This window comes from Actinia tenebrosa, unplaced genomic scaffold (genome assembly GCF_029948245.1).
Source record: "Actinia tenebrosa isolate PJP-AT-01 unplaced genomic scaffold, QUT_ActTen_1.0 PGA_scaffold3__52_contigs__length_22856419, whole genome shotgun sequence".
Lineage (NCBI taxonomy): Eukaryota > Metazoa > Cnidaria > Anthozoa > Actiniaria > Actiniidae > Actinia > Actinia tenebrosa.
In genome coordinates this window covers 21,954,766-21,973,727 of record NW_028292580.1, presented here as the reverse complement: position 1 = coordinate 21,973,727, position 18,962 = coordinate 21,954,766, and the positions used below count along the sequence as shown (strand labels likewise).

Here is an 18,962-nt window from a genome sequence, read left to right as displayed (position 1 = left end):
GTGGTTGGCTAGGAATGAGTATTGCTTTGAAGGTACTCTCCCTGTTGCCTCTGTGGTTAAAGCAAAGGTTGTGAAACGACTTAATATCCATCTGCTCTGTTACTCTAAACGTTCGGTTAGTCGAAAATCAAGGCGTTTTTTCAACAGATCCTGGAATGTTTTGGGAAAGTTTTCTCCGGATATTACTGTTATAACCTGGTCAGCCTAAAAGTAGTTTTATTTGTCTTCTTTTCACTTGTACTTGTGTAACGTTTATGCAAGGGAAAACGTTGTGTTCGCTTGAATATACCTATGAAGTGTTTTGATGAGTATAATCCTAGGTAGACCAGGATGATACTCTATATGTAAATGATGTTTTGATTATCTTTTTGTATTAGTGTTTATTGTAGTAATCTGTAGTGTGTAGGTCTACATGGGGGGCGGGGCTCATTACCCCGGCGTGTCTCTGGCGTCCATGTAGGACCCCCCCTTGCTAAAGACCACCATGCTGTCCCTTTTGCACATCTTGGGACACTGGTGCGAAGCTAAAACAAAAAGGGGTTAATCATCTACGGTCTAGGGGCTGACCAACCTCTCCCTTAGGCTTCGGCCGAGCTTCCTGATCAGTCTGTAAATCTCCGGATAGCGGTGTCGGGGTCGAAATCTCTGGCGTAGCCGTAAATGCTTCGCGCTGCCATACGACGGTTCAGCACTCGATGTCTGGAAGTATGGTCCTTGTTTAATAAATTAAAAAGTCAAAATCCTGAAATCCTGTTTCCATAGCAAATTAACTTTTAAAAAAATCAATTCAGTGCTGCAGCCAGGTGTCTTGCAGGGTGGGTGCACAGGGAATACATAAGATCCTTGCTTTCCATCTATTTACGAGCTCACAGGACAATCACGCCAAATATCTCAAGAGACCCGTTTCGGATTCTAAATTACCGGTGTGTTTCTTAATTACAGACTCATTTGCACAGGGTTAGCCTTGAGTTTGTGCAGAATATTCACGTGTTCCAGTCAAGGTGCGTCGAGTTTCAAAGTGTTTGTATTGTTGAAGTTGTGCATTCTTTACTTTACCGTTGGTATTTGTGAATATTTAAACACCGATACGAGGCTAACCCTGTGCAAATGAGTCTGTAATCAAGGAACACAGCGGTAATTTGGAACTCGAAAATGGTCTATCGTACCCCGGGAGAGGAGATACTAGGGGTGGTTCACTTCCCTGTTCCAGATTAAACCTTCTAAAAATAGCTTGTTCCAGAGGAGAATCGTAAAGACACACCAATAAGGCTCAGGTCAAACGTGTAACTTCTCATGAGCCGAACTTAATTGTTCGAAATAAGTTCATGTAAAGTTCGACGTTTGACCCAATTAAGTTCGAACGATTGAATTTGGACCGACTAAGTCGATCTTCACGACTAGGTCAGTCGGGAAGAACGACTGTAGGTCGACTTGGGGTCAAACGTCGAACCTCACACGAGCCGATCTAAATGCATAAATCATTTTAAAGTATGTTTTGCTCTCATTTTAATTATTCTTTGCCACCACGCATGCGCCGTTAACAATTTTTTTCGACATGACTGCTGCAGCTCTTGATTTGATTATGGACTGGCATTAATGATGGTGTAACTGCTGACTGCATCTAGACATTAAACAGGACGTTTGGTTTTATCTGTTTTAAGATCGACATATATAAGTTCGACGTTTGACTCAGTCAGTCAAACTTATTATATGAGTCGATCCCAAATACAGTTAGGTTAGGTTCATGCGAAGTTCGACGTTTGACTTGAGCCTAACCTTTTTAAAGAAATTTTTGATTAAATAGGGGTTTACATTAATTCCTTTACTCTAATATAAACATAGACATGGATGTGCACCTGATATTGTAAACTGTTCTCTTTAAAATTTGACAGACTATGTATAATATGTACTCGTTTACATTAGTAGTTAGATGAAGAGTTAATCTGATTTCCCGGCTGATTTCATTTTATAACAAAGAAACAAAGCCTGCGCTTTCAGATGAATTAATATGCACTGCTGCAAGTCTCGGCTCTTCCCTATGAAATGTTTCTGTTTGTTTCTTGGTTGATTTCTCTGCTTTTGTATCGCTCCAATCTCGTATCGTTTGATTTAAGTGAGGACTAGTTACCCAGTGTGCGTCCAAGATCCAGAAGCACTGGGACGAGGAGGGTCTGTTAGGACCAATCTTTTACTAGTCAATGTTATAAATAAGTATGATGTTAGATGTCCAGCTTGCTAATGTCCTCGTAGGCGACCCTATCGATTATGCGTCCTCGCTGAGGGCCCTGTGAAAAGCCAGATAAACAGCATTCAACTTAGTTTGAATCTGAAACAAGGAAAACCATCACAAAAAACCGGAAGGAAACGAGATGGAAATCAAAAAAAGGATAGACAAGGACAATGGGAAAGAAAATCCCACAATCAAAAGGAGTAGACTTGACACCTTGTACCTCTACCACACTCTAGTGCACCCACATGGTTCCCTTATAAAGCACCGTTGGTAAAATAATTGCCTTACGAATATATGCTTAATCCAGGCACAATGGTATAGAGGCTTTTCACCATCATGTGATGCCAGCCATGACAGCAGGCAGGACAATAGTCTTTTTCTTCTGTGAAACTCTCATGTAAATCAGATTAGATCAGATTTAATTGTCCCTGCCTCCTGTCATGGCTGCCATCACGTGATGGTGCAAAGCCTCTATTACCGACACTTCATACGTTCCCTTCGTCGTATACAGCAACTCAGGTTTATGAGAAAGTCATGGTGAATGTCATTTCATTGGCTTCATTTTGCTGCCATCCTGTGATAAAGTATTCAGTCTCACCTCTTTAAGTTCAATCGAAACCGAGAAAGTACGTTCGTCTAGTGACACCATTTTGGCAATTAGACCTCGATGTGGACCATTCACGACAAGAACGCTCTTTCCTGACAAGTAAATAGATTCGGAATTTTGCGTGTTAGATTTTGTAGGGGAATTAAAACTAGAAAACTCTGAGTTAAAAACCATTGAATCAAAAGCTAACGTTTGAAAAGTCGAAAATCCTCGACACCAATTCCATAGCTTAGAAAATGCTTAGTATAAAATCTTCGCCTTAGTGCACCAAAATAACCTAATTCCTTCATGCAGAATCCTAGCATGAATGACAAAAATTCAGTCCAGGTCTATTCATTTGCTCACCCATTTCCCACTGATAGGCAATGAAAGGTAGCTAAAATCTTAACATAAAAATGCCTTACGTCATATGCCTCTTCGAATTCAGCTTGCCCGCTACAGGTCCATTTTATTTGAAGATGAGGATCTGGAACGCTGCTGTCCCCCTCCCCTCCCCCCTAATACGCCTTTTCCGCCCAAGCCTCTTGGATGAACTGAACAGCTACCATTGTTCACTTTTTTCGGAGAAAAATGGAAAGTCTTACACTAAACATTAGTTGCTCCCTTACCTATGGCAGGGATTACGGTTTCCAAGTGCTGCTGATCGATTTTAATGACGTCTCCAGAATCAAGCATCTTGACCACTGCAACGTAACGACCTTCGACACTCTGAGGAATTAATGAAAATGAATGTACTCTTTTTTAGCAGTAATATGAATAACAGGTCTGATTGTAAGACACTGACGCACTAGCAATCAAGGGTGGTAGCGCTAAGTGTACTCGCCTCTCACTTCTGGGGTTTCAGGTTCGATTCCCATGTGAGTAGAGTTCATTCGTCTTCATTTGATCTTACGCCCGATAGGGCGGAAAAACGAAGAGCCCGCTACTTTCACGATTTTTTTTTTTTTTTAACTGAGTTTAATACTCCAAAATTTTAAGCGTTTCATTTGGGTCACTGCTGCACGAAACTTGTGACGAAATTTTGTCGAATTATTAGAATAAATCTACTTATTAGTTTTCACGAAAATGTCAGTTTTTCTGCTGATCAAAATATCACCTCTCCCAAAGTACACGGCTTTATATCTCAAATACGCATTCAATAAATTTTGGTTGCATTTGATATTTTGCTATTTAGCTCCAAAAGAAGGTGTTTACATAATATTGAGCTTAAATACGTAACGCTGTCCTTATGGCGTAAAGCTAAAAACCGCTTTTCCTCCCTGTCTCCTACCCTTGATCCGGATTCTTTAGTTTTCCTCCCTCCGCAAAACCTAACACGCTAAATTCCAATTCGATCTGAGTTAGTCTTTGATTACCTCAGAGGTTGTTTCGGGGTTTCGATAAATTTGAAGCTTTACTGGCTTTAGCCACATACATACACCGTCAAGCATGATTACGAACCAATCAAAAAAAAGCGCGCACTAAAGGTATTGTTACTATGGTAAACAACGTCAATAAAAATCGTTAATACCCACCTTAATCACGCCTTTCTTTTTGTAATATTTCTCGCCAAGCTTTTTGTACATCACTTTTACAATTATTCCCTTCAAAAACATCACAAACAGTTGAATCAGTATCTGAAATGATAAGCCCAAACTACCAAACTCTTCTTCCTTAAGGGCCAGAGCGTCTAGTAGGAAGAGGAAGTGGAGAAGAATTGAAGTGAGAGAGAGGAAGTGGAAAACAGAGCAAGTGGAGGAGAGAGGAAATGGAGGAGAGAGGAAGTGAAAAAGAGAGCAAGTGGAGTAGAGGGGAAGTGGAAAAGAGAGCAAGTGGAGGAGAGGGGAAGTGGAAAATAGGGATTTGGAGAAAGAAAATGGTAGATAGCAAATGTGACAGAGGAATTGGAGGAGAATGGAAGTGTGAGAGAGGAAATGGAGGAGAGGGGAAGTGGAGGAGAAAGGAAGTGGAGGAGAGAGGAAGTGGGAAATAGGGAGTAGGAGAAAGAAAATGGGAGAGAGGAAATGGGACAGAGAATGTGGGACAGAGGAAGTATTACAGAGGAAGTGGAGAAGAAAGGGAGTGTGAGAGAGGGAGTGGGAGAGAGGAAGTGGGACAGAAGAAGTGGGAGAGGAAGTAGGAGAAAGGAGAAACTTTCCTTTACCTTGTGCAACCAATAGTCCTTTTTGCTTATTTTTTCCTTTTTGATTGTTTCCATCTAGAAAATCAAGCAAATGAAGCATCAATATATCTTGCAATATTATCAAAAAGGTATAGTTTATTCATGCATCCTTACCTCAATGATTTCTTCCATGGCTGACTTGCGTTTTCTACTGCAAGGATAGGAAAGAAATAATTACATGAGTTGGACGGGTTTTCCCATGTGTTTTTATATCATCAATTGCTTACTATCAATCTGGTGACTTTTTGGAGTTGACTGGGGGAGGGGGGGGGGGGGCAAACAAGCGGTTGACTGAGGGGCAACTAGGGGATGTTAAGTCAAAACATGTCAAAATAAGTCCTCAAACTATTGTCTTTGATTATTTCTACAACACGAAACCAGAAAACAAGAGATTAAAACAACCTCCAAGATTCTACAAGCCATTAAAAATGCAGCTATTACCAGAAGTGATGTCTAGTGATAGCAAGCTATAAATTTTTTCAGTTGAAACAGGGAGATCAGGCAACTGTTTGGTACCTTACATACTGTGATTGATGGTAGTGTACATGCATTTACCTGATTTCCCTGTCATGACTGCTGTCTAGATCAGCTTGTAGCAATGAACAATGGTAATATGGAAATCAGAGTTCACTGGTGACAGAGGAAAATGCTATTTATTAATGACATCTTTACCTTTCTTTTTCCTTTTCTGTTCTTCTGTCTTTAACTTTTTCTTTTGCTGCTAATGCTGCACTTTCAAGGGCATTCCTTGTACTTTCCTCTGCAGTGGTTGCACTTTAATGATAATATAGATATATAGATATAGTTTTCATAGTTTACAACACATTTTACTGTAAGATTCTGTGACCTACACAACTTACAGACACCTGGGTTTAAATTGGCTCCTATCAATCAAATAATTATTAACTTAGCCAAAACATTCTAATTTTTAACAAACCTTTTATCTTGTGCATTTCAAAGGTGCAAAGACAGTAAAATGATAGCATAAGCAAATCTTTTATTGAGAGCTTATAGCATAATAATTTACCTTTGCGTTGAAAGGCCACTGGGACCGGGTTGCTCATCAGTTTTCTTTAGACCACCACCAAGGCTAAATGCCACTGATAATGGAAAAACAAAACAAACAAAAAAGTCAGATAAATGCATTCAAACAAAGATTGACCAAGAAGAAGACTGAGTTGACTTATACTCCAGTTTCAAGTTCTCTAGATCTGTTGCTCAGTGTTGCTCCAAGTATTGAATAGAGAATAAGTATGTAAGTGAGTATGGCCTAATACTGCTGGAGCCTGAAATTTCATAATATATACCCCAAGTATCGTTAATGAATCAAAAGGTTCAAGAATACCGGTCTTTTCGAACCAAAGTCTTTTCGATCCAGTTCTTTTCGAACCAGGTCCAGGTCTTTTCGAACCACCTATATACACTTTTGATCCACCTATATACACATTCGATCCACATACATACACATTCGATCCAATATAGTTGTGAAATATTTTATAGATGTTTAGTGTTTTCTTTCAGAAATATTACAGAAATATCACAGAAGAAGTGAATGTAATCCAACTGAGTGAACCAAGTATCGTGTGTGATCGTGTGTGACATGTGTTAGTATTGCTTACGAAGTCAATAAGTTAGCCCCCAAAGTCACTTCCAATGTAAAGTCTTTAGCCAAGAAAAAATGTTTTCTCCTTCAATCAAAATATTTTTGTGTTTGCAAAATTTATGGAATCTGTACCTTTTTCCTCCTCATTTTCCCTTTGTAGTTCAGTGAAGACAGTCTGGGGCTAAGAAAGGGAACAACGAAGAATAATGCAAACTTTATTTAAAATTATGCTCACTGACAACGATAAAGGCAGTCAAAAAAGGAATTACAATCTTGCATATTTAATATAAAATACTAAGAGTATTTTTGAACTACCTCATCTCTTTTTCTTTCTAATTCCCGGTCAATTTGTTTCTGGAGCAGTTTGGCTGAAACAAAATAAAATAAAATAAATACAAAAGAAACAAAAAAGTAATGGATGGAAGGATGGAATGAAGGATTGATGGAAGGATGAATGGAAGGATGAATGGATGGATGGACGAACGGATCGAAGGATGGATAGACTAATGGACGGACTGACAGACTGACGGACGGACGGACGGACGGATGGATGGACGGACTAATGGATGGATGATGGATGGATGGACAGATAGATTACTCACCTTGCCTATCAGCATCATCTAGCTCCATTTTTTCCTTGGCTTCAAGAGCCTATAAGTAATACAGATTAACATTCAATATTAATGATATCCCTAACCTGGGTTCCAGGAGGCTGTCTCCCTCCAGTGCTTCTGTCATTAATACTGCTTGCTTTTCAGTCGTAGGTTTTGTTATTGTGAAGTGGTCCAGAAGTATTCTTACAATTTATGAAATCTATGACTGGGAAGCACTGGACAGTGAGAGCTTCTTGAAAACAAGCTATGGTAACCATAAATCCCGGGGGGTACTCTTGCCCATTTAGGGTAGGGATGTGCCACTGAGCCCTCTGAACCCTGACCCTGTTCCAGAGTAAAATCGCTGAAATTCATACCCTGTTCCAGAGCAAAATTGCCGAAAACCATAACCTTTTCCGGTAGTGTGAAAATAGATACCCTGTTCCAGAGAGGAGAAAGCGTGATTTCATATACCCTGTCCCAGAGCGAGCGCAAATTTATATATCCTGTTCCAGAGTAGAATCGCTGAATTAACCATACCCTGTTTGGCGGCACGCACCCGTATAGAAAATATAGGGGAGTACCCCCCGGGCCATAAATGTGTTTCCAGTTCAAACCAGCTAATTAGCTAATTAGTTTACCAGTATCAAATCATTTAAAAAGTTTATTATATAATTATTATTATTTTAATTATTATAATCAACAACCACATTGGTTTGGAAAAAAAAATGCTTTAGCAAAGTTTCAGTTCATTCAAAATCAACATTGAGAAAGAAAAGAGACTTTATACAGCTTCAAGTGTGGTACAATAGTAGCTAGTGCAGGTCCTAGTGCACTATTCTTTCAACTCTGAGGTCTTAGAGTGCAGAAAAAAAGAAAAAAACTCTGAGGTATCAGAGTGCAATTTGTTAGATCTCTCCCTTGATTCAAGGGTTTTTCTCTAGGCTATCTGGTTTTCCTCCCTCAACAAAACCCAACATACTAAATTTGAATTCGATTCTTAAGTTACCCCTGCCCTGCCTTTGATTATTCAAGAGGTTGTTTCAGGTTATTAATAAATTTGAATCAAGGAGTATTATTAATATTAGTACAAACCTTTTGTCGTTCAAGAGCTTCAGGGTCTCTGTCTATGTAGGTAATAAACCAACCTTTTTCTGTCTGGTCCACCTTACATAACCCTAGGAAAAGCAATATGCAGTAGGACTATTAACTCTAACTTGTATTATATGTTATTTTAGTAAAAATACACAGGCGATTATATAGAAAATATTGCGCGCTGATTGGTCAAGAAACTCACACTATCACGTGATAATCACCTCGAGTGATAATCCAAAATGGCGGCCAGCCACTTTGTTGCTGTTACCAGAAAAAAATGTCTTTTATCTTCTTTTTTTTCTTTTTTTTGGAAGGATCACCTGTGTATTTATACTAAAGCAATTATTTACATCAGCCTCAGTGAACATCGGAGAATATTTTCCTCACTGCTTGAAGACTGAACGTCTTGGTAAACATTGCCCAATATTCACTCCGCCTTTGGCGGATAATAATTGTTAAAAATGATAGGGAAAAACGGGTGACGTAGTAGTGAGAGCAAGGGCGCCAGGACAGACGGATTGGGTTTTACATATGTGTGATTGCAATAGCCGGTATAAAGTAATTGCAAATAGATCATAGGAACAAATCAAATGGGAAATCGAAAGCAAACCCTGCTAGAGAAAAAGCTGTTTGTACTTAGACAGGAACCCACACAATAATAATCAACATTCCCTAGTGTAGAGAAAGTTAGATGATGATACATATTAACTATATCACAGATCATATATCACATGTCAATCGGTTGGCTACAAATGGGCCCAGATGGGGCATTTATTTTTTTGAGAATCTAAAAATATTTCGGGCATTTATTTTGTTATTGATTTTGAAGATATTTCAGGAACCCACTACCTTACCAATGACTATGACCCTACGAACCGCACCATAACACACTTTGTAAATTGAACACAATGATCGTTGGCTAGCTTGACCTCGAGTTCGTATTACGAAGAACGAACCGTGGTTCGGGCTTCGTTTTGCGTTCGCCAAAATCATATCTATCATCGCTCTGTAAACAAAGTGCCCTATGTACTGCCAAAATAATTGGATTATCCGAGCAGACGAGAGCACAAAAGAACCGCTCTTGCTTTCCTACCTCGGTCTATTTTACTGTACTGAAGGTAAATCTGATTAACTTATTAAAGGTGAGTAATCGCTAACAAAGCGACACCGGCGCTACTTGGCACGGATAGTGCAGCGGTAAATACTCAGAGCGTACGTACAGCTGATTCAAACCAGAAAGACCGTTGGTGGACGTGGTAAATATATTCAAATCGTACGGCTGATTCGAACCAGAAAGACCGTTGGATGGAAAGATAAGTGAACAATATTTACTAGTAGTATCCATTTAGAAACAAACATATATCAATTCAATTAGAAATCTACGAATAACTGAAACAATCACACATATGTAAAACCCAATCCGTCTGTCCTGGCGCCCTTGGTGAGAGCGCTCGCCTCTCATCAATGCAACCCGAGTTCAAGTCCCACTGGGTTCGGTGTTATATATGAGTGGAGTTGTTTGTTGGTTCTCTCCTGTGCTTCAAGGGTTTTCCGGGTTCTCCGGTTTTCCTCCCTCCGCAAAAATCAACTCCTAAATTCCAATTTGATCATGGAACAAGGGCTACAGGTTTGTCAGCCACTGGCTATGAAGTGCCACCCTCGTTAAAACAAGGAAGTTTTTTAAAATTAAATTTTGTTATTTGAAAAGTCATTATAAGAACAACATAATGTTCTTTTGTCTTTTTCTGCTGACCCCCCTTCCCCCCCCCCCCAAAAAAAACCCCACATAATTATTTAATTGCAGCATCCAAACTTCAGCTCTTCAATCTTTGTTTGAAAATAAATAATGCATTATTTTATACCTTCTTTTCCAAGCCATTTTACAAAATCTGTTAATGTTTCCCACTGGAAAAAAAATGAAAATTTGTCAGCTCCCTTCATACCTCCAATAATGTCCCAATACAAGTACGTTCATATCCAAAAATTTAAATCTTACTTCCTTCTTTTCAAAAATAACTAATGGTTAGTTCTATTAACTAGTAAACTAAAGTAATACAGTGCATTTCACATTACTTTACCATGGCGGGTTGGGAAGTTCATTGGGAAGTTCCCAAGTTGGCTCTTTGAAATTCATAACATCTTGAATTCAGAAGCTCGTTGGAAATGCTTTTCAAACTTAATTTCCAAGTTGGATTTTATGACAATACAAGGTATTTATCTTGTTGACCTGTTTTGATATGAGTTTTGGAACATTTGAGGTTTTTTAAGATACAATTTCAGCAAAATTGTGAAACATATATGTAAACCGTTCACTAAACTTTGTTCACTTGAAGTTCCAAAGTTCGTTGCCAACTTGGGAACTTCTGAACTAACTTCCCAACCCGCCGCGGTAAATTAATGTGAAATGCATTGTATAATCTACCATTTAGTCATCCATCCATTCACCTAATATTCATTCACCCACTCGCCCATCCATCCTTTTGCTCTCCCATATCCATCCATCTCCATCCTTCCTCTGTCTGCCGATGCATCCAGATTTTTCAGTTAAATATATGTAACTATTTAGAAACAACTTGCCTGTGTAGAATTCATGTGTACATGTAATCTGTCACTGATATATTCTTGATATATTTGATTTGCACTTATTCTTTTAGTACCTTGAAAATATGAATGACAATTATAACTATAACTTATAATAAATATTATAGAATGTAGAATCCTAGTATTAAGCCCCCTATGCTTATAGGCCAATTAGTGTGCTAATGCAAATATCCTTGTAGATATAACTCCCCACCCCCCTCCACCCTCCATCCCCCCCCCTCCCCCCAACTTCAAATTATATGCCCACCTCTGGTATAAGTATAGAGGTTATGGCAATTAGACACATACTATACAAGATTTATTGAGGAATAAACTTTAGATTTTTTTTTTAATGTACAACTTGCATTTTTGAAAATTAAAAATTCCCAAACTTTGTTTGCCTCATTTCTGGTCATATTAAGCCCCCTTCTCCCTTGTCCAGAAGTCCATGAAAACCGACATGCTAACAGGATTTTGGTAAAATTTGAAGGTTGTCCGACAATGCAAGTAAGAACTAAGATGGAAGCAAATAGAGGAAACAGGAGCTTAAAATATAAATAACATACCACATCTTCTTCTTAATAATGTTAAAAACTCGTCTTGAAATTCTCTGTAAAAAATACCAATGATAGGTAAGATAATAAATAAAAAAATGGAAAAATGTTATGTCATCAATAGTTCTGATTGTCATAGCAAGCTATAAAAAGTCAGTCAATGAGCATGCAACATCTGGCCAAAACTGGAACTTGTCCAGCTAAATACCCTTTGGCTAGTCCTGTTTTACTGTTCACATGTTGATTAGTCAAATGTGGTTATAATTGAGCAGCTATAACATTTTAGTCAAATTCAACTAGTGGTCTATCATCAATGCTGCATTCTGATTGGATGAGCTGCTAGTAGGATATTAGCAATAGCCTATCAGTAGTGAAAAGTGCTGCCTTTGAAAGCCAAAAAATTGAATTTAACTTTAATGAGCAGATGAGTTACTAGTAGGCTATCATTATAATTTATAAATTCAACTAGTGGTGTTTTATCAATGCTGTATTCTGATTTGATGAGCTGCTAGTAGCAAAAAGTGTTGCCTTTGAAAGCCAAAGCAATTGAATTTAACTTTAATTCATGACTTGTTTGCATCTAAGTATTTGACCGACTAGTTGGATTTGACTAAAACAATTAGTCCTCTCACCCTCTTGGCCTATGAGTCAATAGCTCATTCATGCTTGAGGACTAATTGCTAATATAGCCATGGGCCCAGTTGTACGAAGGAGGGATAGTGCTATCTGAAGAATAAATCTTCATCCAGTGGATAAGTCGATGGTGTTATCCAATAAATTTATTCACTGGATAAGATTTATTCATCACATAGTGCTGTCCGCCCTTTGGAAAGTTAGGAGGCATAATGGATGATGGATAACGGAAAAATTTGCTTTCTCCTAAGCAGATGAATACATCTTTATAAAGTTTGTAGAGTACTATGTTCTTTGAAGTCTTCCCTTGTAAAACCCAAGCAATTATTATTCCTCATACCCTCAAAAATGGCTGTCTTGAGTTTACTAACAAAACTGTTGTGATATTTATATGCCAACCATTTTTGCAAAAGCTTGTCACAAGTTGCTTTGTGTCACCAGCCAATATTGCTTTCTGGTTGGCACACGAATAACAAAGGCTTGTCACAAAAAGTATCGCACAAAACCTCTACAATTAATTATCACCACTCACTTTGAAAATGAATCAATAAACTTATTAGGATCATCAGCAAATAAAAGAAGCTGTCTCTGATGTGATTCTGATGATGTGTGACATTTGAATCCATTCTGTGTCAAAAATGAACAACTATGTTAGAAATGTCATGTTCAATTCATACAAAATAGACAACTTGCACTATTAGGTAACGTGACCCTACCTCCCTTACAATGAGCAGTTGTGGGAAACTGAAGTTTAGAAATAAAAAGAGCAGCTCAACATTATCAACAGGGCAAAGTTTCAGCTCATATTATTGACTATAGTATAAATGGCATAGAATATAAAATGATATATTTTATAAGGTTTTGTATGGGAAAATGTGCTGAATGGCAAAGCTTTTTCTCATCCAAATCGTTTTAAAATATTCCATTTTATATCTAAATGCCATTTTTCTTTTTTTGCTTGTTATGAGCTAAAACTCTGCCACCCAACTAATAGTGAGGTGCTCTTTTCATTTCTGTTGTTCATTCTAATGCAGCTGCTAGTCTTAAGGTAAGTATTATATTTCACACTCATCCATCTAATTTATAAAGAGAGAATATATTAAATGATAATAAACTGACCCCAGTAAATATGTGAATAGATTGTGTAACATCAAGCAATTTTTTTCTCAGAAAAATACCCGAGCTCCAGTAGGGAAAAAATTTTCAGGCGAGAAAAAAAATTCTTGATGAAACACGATTCACATCTTTAACAACTTTCTAAGCTGCAGAAAACACCTTAAAACTCAATAAAGTTCAAGAAAGTCTCTAAAACTGCAAACCTCATCTCGGCATTGCTTCTGACACATCTGGCAAAACCAGCGCAGTTTCTGAAGTCCTTTCGCCTTGATTCGATTAGCAATCGCTTTAGGAGTCAAAGCACCTCCTTTATCCTTCCCCATATTGGAAAATCTTGTGTATTATGGCAATAAAAAGTTTAGAAAAACACAGAAAATAGAATCGATGTGTTGTTGAGACAGTCGTTTAAAGCAAAAACCGCCAGGCGTTCCGAGCTGCGAAAGTGCATTGTGGGTAATATAACACAGGACACCCAATGATTACAATCCTTTAGATGAGCCGTGCAGTGCGGAAACGTATTTGGAAAACTCGAAATTTTCGTCGTTCACTCTGTTTAAGTTGTGCATCATTTGCACGTTGTTTAGCGGAAAAGAAAGAGAAGAAATGTAAGATTGCAAATGGATCAACAAATCGAAAGGAAAAAAAGAAATGAAAGGATTTTTTCGAAAGGAAATAAAAACGAAAGGAAAGGAAAGGAAATAAAAAGGAAAGGAAAGGAAAGGAAAGGAAAGGAAAGAAAGGAAAGGAAAGGAAAGGAAAGGAAAGGAAAGGAAAGGAAAGGAAAGGAAAGGAAAGGAAAGGAAAGGAAAGGAAGGAAAGGAAAGGAAAGGAAAGGAAAGGAAAGGAAAGGAAAGGAAAGGAAATAAAAAGGAATGGAAAGGAAAGGAAAGGAAAAAAATGAAATATACGATAAGAAAGGGAAGAGAAGAAAAGGATAGGAAATAAAATGAAATGAAATGAAGGGAAGGGGATGAGATAGGATGGGGTGAGGGAGGAACAAAATGAAAAGTAGGAAAGAATTTTAAAGAAACAAAACGAAATAAAATAAAGAAGGAAAGATAAAAAATGTGAAAAAAAAAACAAAAAACAAATGACGTATTATAGTTTTTGCCCCCCCCCCCCCAAAAAAATTCAAAAAATGCCATGCCATATTAAATGCACGACAACCCCCTTTGTGCGCATCTCATGTTTCATTCTTGCCAAATGTACGGTCTTCAGACAGTCGTCGAAGATCCTCACTCCAGTAGGTCAATTTTTAAGCTAATGTTTTTAATTTTAAGTGCGCAAAAATCTTGACGCAGCAAGTATAAACACAAAAAGATTACTTCCGTACCAAAACAAAAACAGCACAGCCTCCGTCAGACGAGTGGACTTCCTACAGCGCCAAGTGAACCAGCATTTGTGGAAATCATTAAGCTAAGTAAGTCAGACTGACACTCAATTTTCTTCAGTCAATGATGATGGCGCTATTTTTATTTCTTTTCTAAATTGGTCATTGATTATTATTACTCTTGTTTTTTAGCTAGCCAAGGCAAATGAAATACGAGCGACTCCTATAGACATCTTTGACAGAGAACATAATTCAAGATGTTTAACGCTAACTCATAATTTCAGCTGAGATATTGTCCATTTGGCACAGTTGTGATTAGAGGCAGGAAGAGGAAGCGTCAAACAGTAATTTGAATTTTAAAATGTAATCAAGTGTTCGTGCAAGCATTCTTGTGCGTTCAAACTCAGTGGTGCTTATCAGAAATGACTTCTGAAATAGAACGTCTTCGAGAGAGTCAAAAGTATGTTGTTTCTGAGCCTTCTTCAGAGGGCCAAACGAGAATCAAGAAGCCACACATAACTACTGAAGGAAAGGAGGGAAAATTGCTAAGAAAAAAGCTTGCAATTGCTCTTGGTTTAAGAACTAGTTCGTCTACAAGTACTACGAGCCAAAGCGAAGGTGAAGACGTTCAGAATGTTGTGGAAGTCTTCAAAAGACAGGTCAGAAAGACAGTAGACTCTCGATCTAAGAATTTCCCAAGGACAATTCAGGAAAGGGAACAGCAGAGCCCAGATAAAAGCTCTTTAATTATTCGTAAAATGGCTAGAAAAACGACAGACAAAAGTGGCGAGTTTCTTGAAGAAGATTTTGAAGGCTTTGATGACATTGATGGACAAGAAACAGTTTCTCAAGAGGGGTCAAAAGAGCAGTATTCAATGGCAGCAGAAAAATTAGAAACATTTGATCATCACGACATGAGAAGTCGCGACGCGTCAAAAGGGGAGAATTCGAAACATAAAACGATAAGAAAAACAATAGAAGCTGAAAACATAAACGAATTTCTAAATGAAGAAGAAAGAGCTTCGAGAAAGACGAAATCAATTCAGGATATTTCAAGGATAAGAGAAATAACAGAAAAGAAATCTGGAAAAAGATTGTATAACACAAAAATGGAAAATCGAGGCGAGAGCGAAAAAAATGAATCTTGGGTTTTAGGAACGAGAAATGCAAAACAAAACGAGACAATTAGAGCATCGACATCTAGTGAAGAACTTAATTCATATACTGGATCAAATGTCGCCGCAAATGAGGTAACAACGTCATCGGGAGAATTTCTTTCGTCCTATGGAAAACAGTCTGATAGGGCTCCAAGTAAGAAGGTTGAAGAGGTCTCCCCTAGTGAATCTGTAATGCTTCTTCGTGAGAAGATCAGAAAAAATACCAGAGCAAGACAGGTGCGAAGAAGCTCACGTGTTGACAGAGGTCTAGAGCGGGAAAAAACACGCGACAATCAAAACCAGGAAAAAATTGCAAGCACATCACAAGAAAAATCTACCAATGAGCTCAAAGAATCTTTCTCAGTAGCTCCTGACAAAAATAAATATTATGATGATCATTTGCAAGTTTCTAGTAATATTCCTATTCCTTTTTCAAGAAGAAAAACGTCAGACACTCAAGAGAAACCTCCTCAGAGTAGCCCTGGACATTTTTACTTCGATACAGAAAAAGCAGAGAACAATACGGAGACGCAGAAAGAAAATATATTGGATTCCAAGACGAAATTTGTACAAAAATCTAAGATTCCTAGACGAAAAAGTGAGAACTCCAAAGATGGAATGGGACCTTTTGTAGCGAGGTTAAGATCTGACGAAATTGAGGGACAAATAGTCGATGCGAAGTCTGTTCAATCAATTGATGACAAGTTATTTAAAAAGATATCTGAAACGGAAGACCTTGAAAGTGAAAAAGTTTCGCGACAAAGTCCTTGGCAAAAGAACCGGAATTCAAACGCAAATATGGGTCAAATGCTTAGGAACGTTTCCAAGAAAACGAAGGAAACAACCTCTAGTTTGAAAACAAATATAGCTTCCACAACCGATAATAATTTACTAACTAATAAATCTCAGACTTCACTTCGTGATACAACTATAATTAACTCAAGGCACAACAGTAGTAGTAGTAGTGTTAGGCAATTTGACTTTGATTGGTTTGAAGCCGAGTTGAGCAAGCTCAAAGCATTAACAGTAGTATCTTTGAGGCTTTGGCGTTTTGACATGATATTGAACGTAAGGATTGCAGATTAAATGCATAGATTTGATAAAAATCAATTGACATCCTTGTTAGATGTTACAAATATTTTTGCCTTTATTTCCTATACATACATTGTCATTTATATACATACAAGCATTAGCCTGTGTGCAGCCGCTTCCCACCCCTCACCCCTATCGGGGGAAATGTTTCCCCCTGCTTTTTCCCTGGGGGGGGGGGGGGGGGGGGGGAGGGAAGCAGCTGTACATAGGCAAACTAACGTTAGCTATGATCGTGATAGTGCTTGTCACGGAAAGTTTTAATACACATGCAAGAACAGAATAGACCTAATCCAATGTTTCATTTCAGACCATGTGTCATTCCCTAGAGTATTATTTCTTTGTTTAACAGTTGCACATGAAAAGACACATGAACATAGACACAACTCAAACAAAGAATCTTATTCTCAAGACAATAACAGGTGGTCTGAAATGGGCAAAACATTACGCCCAAGTGGATTTAGTCCATACAGTTAATGGCTGCCAGCCATTTGTCTCAGTATTTCATTTTTTTCCCCCATTTATTTCAGTTTTCCTCTGGTGGCTCTTGCTCATTATTTGGCTCTTCACTTCCCAAAGCTGCTTCTCTTTCTTTCATTTTCTTAATAATCTCTTTTGCAGGATTAAACACACCATATGTCTGAGTATTACACACGAAGCATTTGGAGTTCTTCTTGTACCTCTGGAGTGCACATTTTTCACAAAAATAATGATTACACTTTGTTACGACAGGATTAACGAAGGTATTCCTACACATGATACAAGCAAAGGGCACATCGTCTTCCTCTTCATCGCTGTGTATTTCATACTTATGGGGGTCTTCTTTATCAAAGTTTCCCTCTTCCCACTCTCGGTCCAGCTGCCATCCATGCTTGTAGTCACTGCGGTCGTGCAGAAATTTACAGCTGTCACCAAAACCACAGAAACCTGTTTCTTTGTAATCTTTGCAGATGTCAGGTTGATAGTCCCACCGTACTGTTGCTCTTAGGTTCTTGGGTGCCCTTATTGGACCTTGCCTTTAAAAGAATAAAGACGAGAAATTTGTAAAAATACTCTCTACCTTTTTTTTAAACCCTTAAAACATCCATGCTGTTGGCTGCGGAAGAAGTTCTTTATTCGGGCTCCTTGATGGTATTCTTTGCAGCTGTCAATATTTTTGTTACCAGATCCTCCTGAGCTATCCCCCCACTAGAGGATCTGGGACCAATATTACTGTGTGGACACACTAACCGGGGCCTCTTGAATATAACTGGCTAATCGGATAATGGTAAAATAGACAGAAATTGAACTGATAACAGTGTTAGCCAATCACATTATCACGTTTTCATGCTCTTATTATATCGATGAGCTATCGAATAGGCCGGTAAGAAACATTGAACTAAATGTTGCAATATGATTGGTTAATGATACTAATTTATCATAGTGGTCCCGGTTGGAGTATCCCACAGTAATGACTGCTGCGAAGGGGACTACTGTAGCTCCTGGAAACCCCCTTCCCCCAAGGCCTTTCTCAAGCCAGGTGTTCAAGTTAGCTATAGCTTTTCCAGAGTGGCTAGGAGGCAAGCAAGGGCTGATGACCATATACACCTATTTATGCATTCAAAATCAATTTGGAACCATTCCTGATTAATTAAGAAATATCCAAGTTTGGGTTCCCTGTGGAGGACACAGGGAGACCAACTTGACATATTGCCTATTACGGTTATTCTATTTCTCACCTGACCATACCACTCGCAGCATTCCCAAATACCGTGTCTTTCTTCTCATAATACTGCATATAGTTATTCACACCTCGATAAAGTTTGTCGTCTCCAGATTCTTTGATCTCTTTATTCACTTCCAAGGCCTTCGCGTACACAGCCTGCGCATCTCGATCAAAATCCGTGTCCAATTCATACGTAGCCGTTGCTCCAAGATCTGTTGGTCCAGAACTCATAGCAGACCGTGTAGACTTAAATTCAACTTTTACATCCTCTTCCCTTCTCTTCTCTTTCAGCCCTTCAGATTTTTGCATCATTGGATTCGGTCCTGCCATCTTCTTCTCCTTTCGAACGACGACTGAGGCTTCCCCATCGTCACTACCACTATCCTCTGCTTGCCTTTTCCGTACATTTCTTCTTCCTTTGGACTTCTTGAAGAAGGTACAAGACTGTTTTTCGGCTGAAACTTTTTCTGCAGACTCATCCGCCATCTTGGTTTGACTCGATCTTCTTA

General features: G+C 38.4%; 3 protein-coding genes across 4 annotated transcripts; 1 reads left to right on the top strand and 2 right to left on the bottom strand.

The window, feature by feature from the left end:
- Positions 1–1,491: 1,491 nt before the first annotated feature.
- LOC116295692 (DNA/RNA-binding protein KIN17) lies at positions 1,492–13,582 on the bottom strand. Of its 2 annotated transcripts, none has more exons than XM_031703595.2 (17): positions 13,376–13,582; positions 12,589–12,683; positions 11,436–11,479; positions 10,867–10,946; positions 10,152–10,194; positions 8,290–8,372; positions 7,204–7,252; positions 6,917–6,969; positions 6,734–6,782; positions 6,026–6,098; positions 5,671–5,772; positions 5,113–5,149; positions 4,981–5,034; positions 4,352–4,420; positions 3,446–3,545; positions 2,829–2,929; positions 1,492–2,285 (listed from the first exon to the last, which is right to left on the bottom strand). In XM_031703595.2, the coding sequence occupies exons 1-17, from the start codon at positions 13,493–13,495 to the stop codon at positions 2,220–2,222; spliced, it is 1,218 nt and encodes a 405-aa protein (XP_031559455.2). In that variant the 5' UTR covers positions 13,496–13,582; the 3' UTR covers positions 1,492–2,219. The 2 variants fall into 2 exon arrangements, with proteins under 2 accessions (XP_031559455.2, XP_031559456.2); XM_031703596.2 differs by having other exon boundaries at positions 5,113–5,146.
- A 790-nt stretch (positions 13,583–14,372) lies between these two features.
- LOC116295687 (uncharacterized) lies at positions 14,373–16,797 on the top strand. Its single transcript, XM_031703592.2, has 2 exons — positions 14,373–14,592; positions 14,695–16,797. Exon 2 carries the CDS (start codon positions 14,925–14,927, stop codon positions 16,743–16,745), a length of 1,821 nt encoding a protein of 606 aa, XP_031559452.2. The 5' UTR covers positions 14,373–14,592; positions 14,695–14,924; the 3' UTR covers positions 16,746–16,797.
- Positions 16,627–18,954, bottom strand: LOC116295688 (E3 ubiquitin-protein ligase RNF113A). The gene is made up of 2 exons (XM_031703593.2): positions 18,467–18,954; positions 16,627–17,764 (listed from the first exon to the last, which is right to left on the bottom strand). Exons 1-2 carry the CDS (start codon positions 18,937–18,939, stop codon positions 17,275–17,277), a joined length of 963 nt encoding a protein of 320 aa, XP_031559453.1. The 5' UTR covers positions 18,940–18,954; the 3' UTR covers positions 16,627–17,274.
- Positions 18,955–18,962: the final 8 nt, after the last annotated feature.

Excerpts from the sequence above, each read along its gene's own strand:
- LOC116295692 (XM_031703595.2), bottom strand. The coding sequence starts at position 13,495 with ATGGGGAAGGATAAAGGAGGTGCTTTGACTCCTAAAGCGATTGCTAAT. Across the intron at positions 8,373-10,151 it reads AAAATGGCTTGGAAAAGAAG|GGTTATGTAAGGTGGACCAG; the intron begins GTATAAAATAAT and ends TGCTTTTCCTAG. Across the intron at positions 5,773-6,025 it reads AGTGGCCTTTCAACGCAAAG|TGCAACCACTGCAGAGGAAA; the intron begins GTAAATTATTAT and ends TTATCATTAAAG.
- LOC116295687 (XM_031703592.2), top strand. The coding sequence starts at position 14,925 with ATGACTTCTGAAATAGAACGTCTTCGAGAGAGTCAAAAGTATGTTGTT.
- LOC116295688 (XM_031703593.2), bottom strand. The coding sequence starts at position 18,939 with ATGGCGGATGAGTCTGCAGAAAAAGTTTCAGCCGAAAAACAGTCTTGT. Across the intron at positions 17,765-18,466 it reads GCTGCGAGTGGTATGGTCAG|GCAAGGTCCAATAAGGGCAC; the intron begins GTGAGAAATAGA and ends ATTCTTTTAAAG.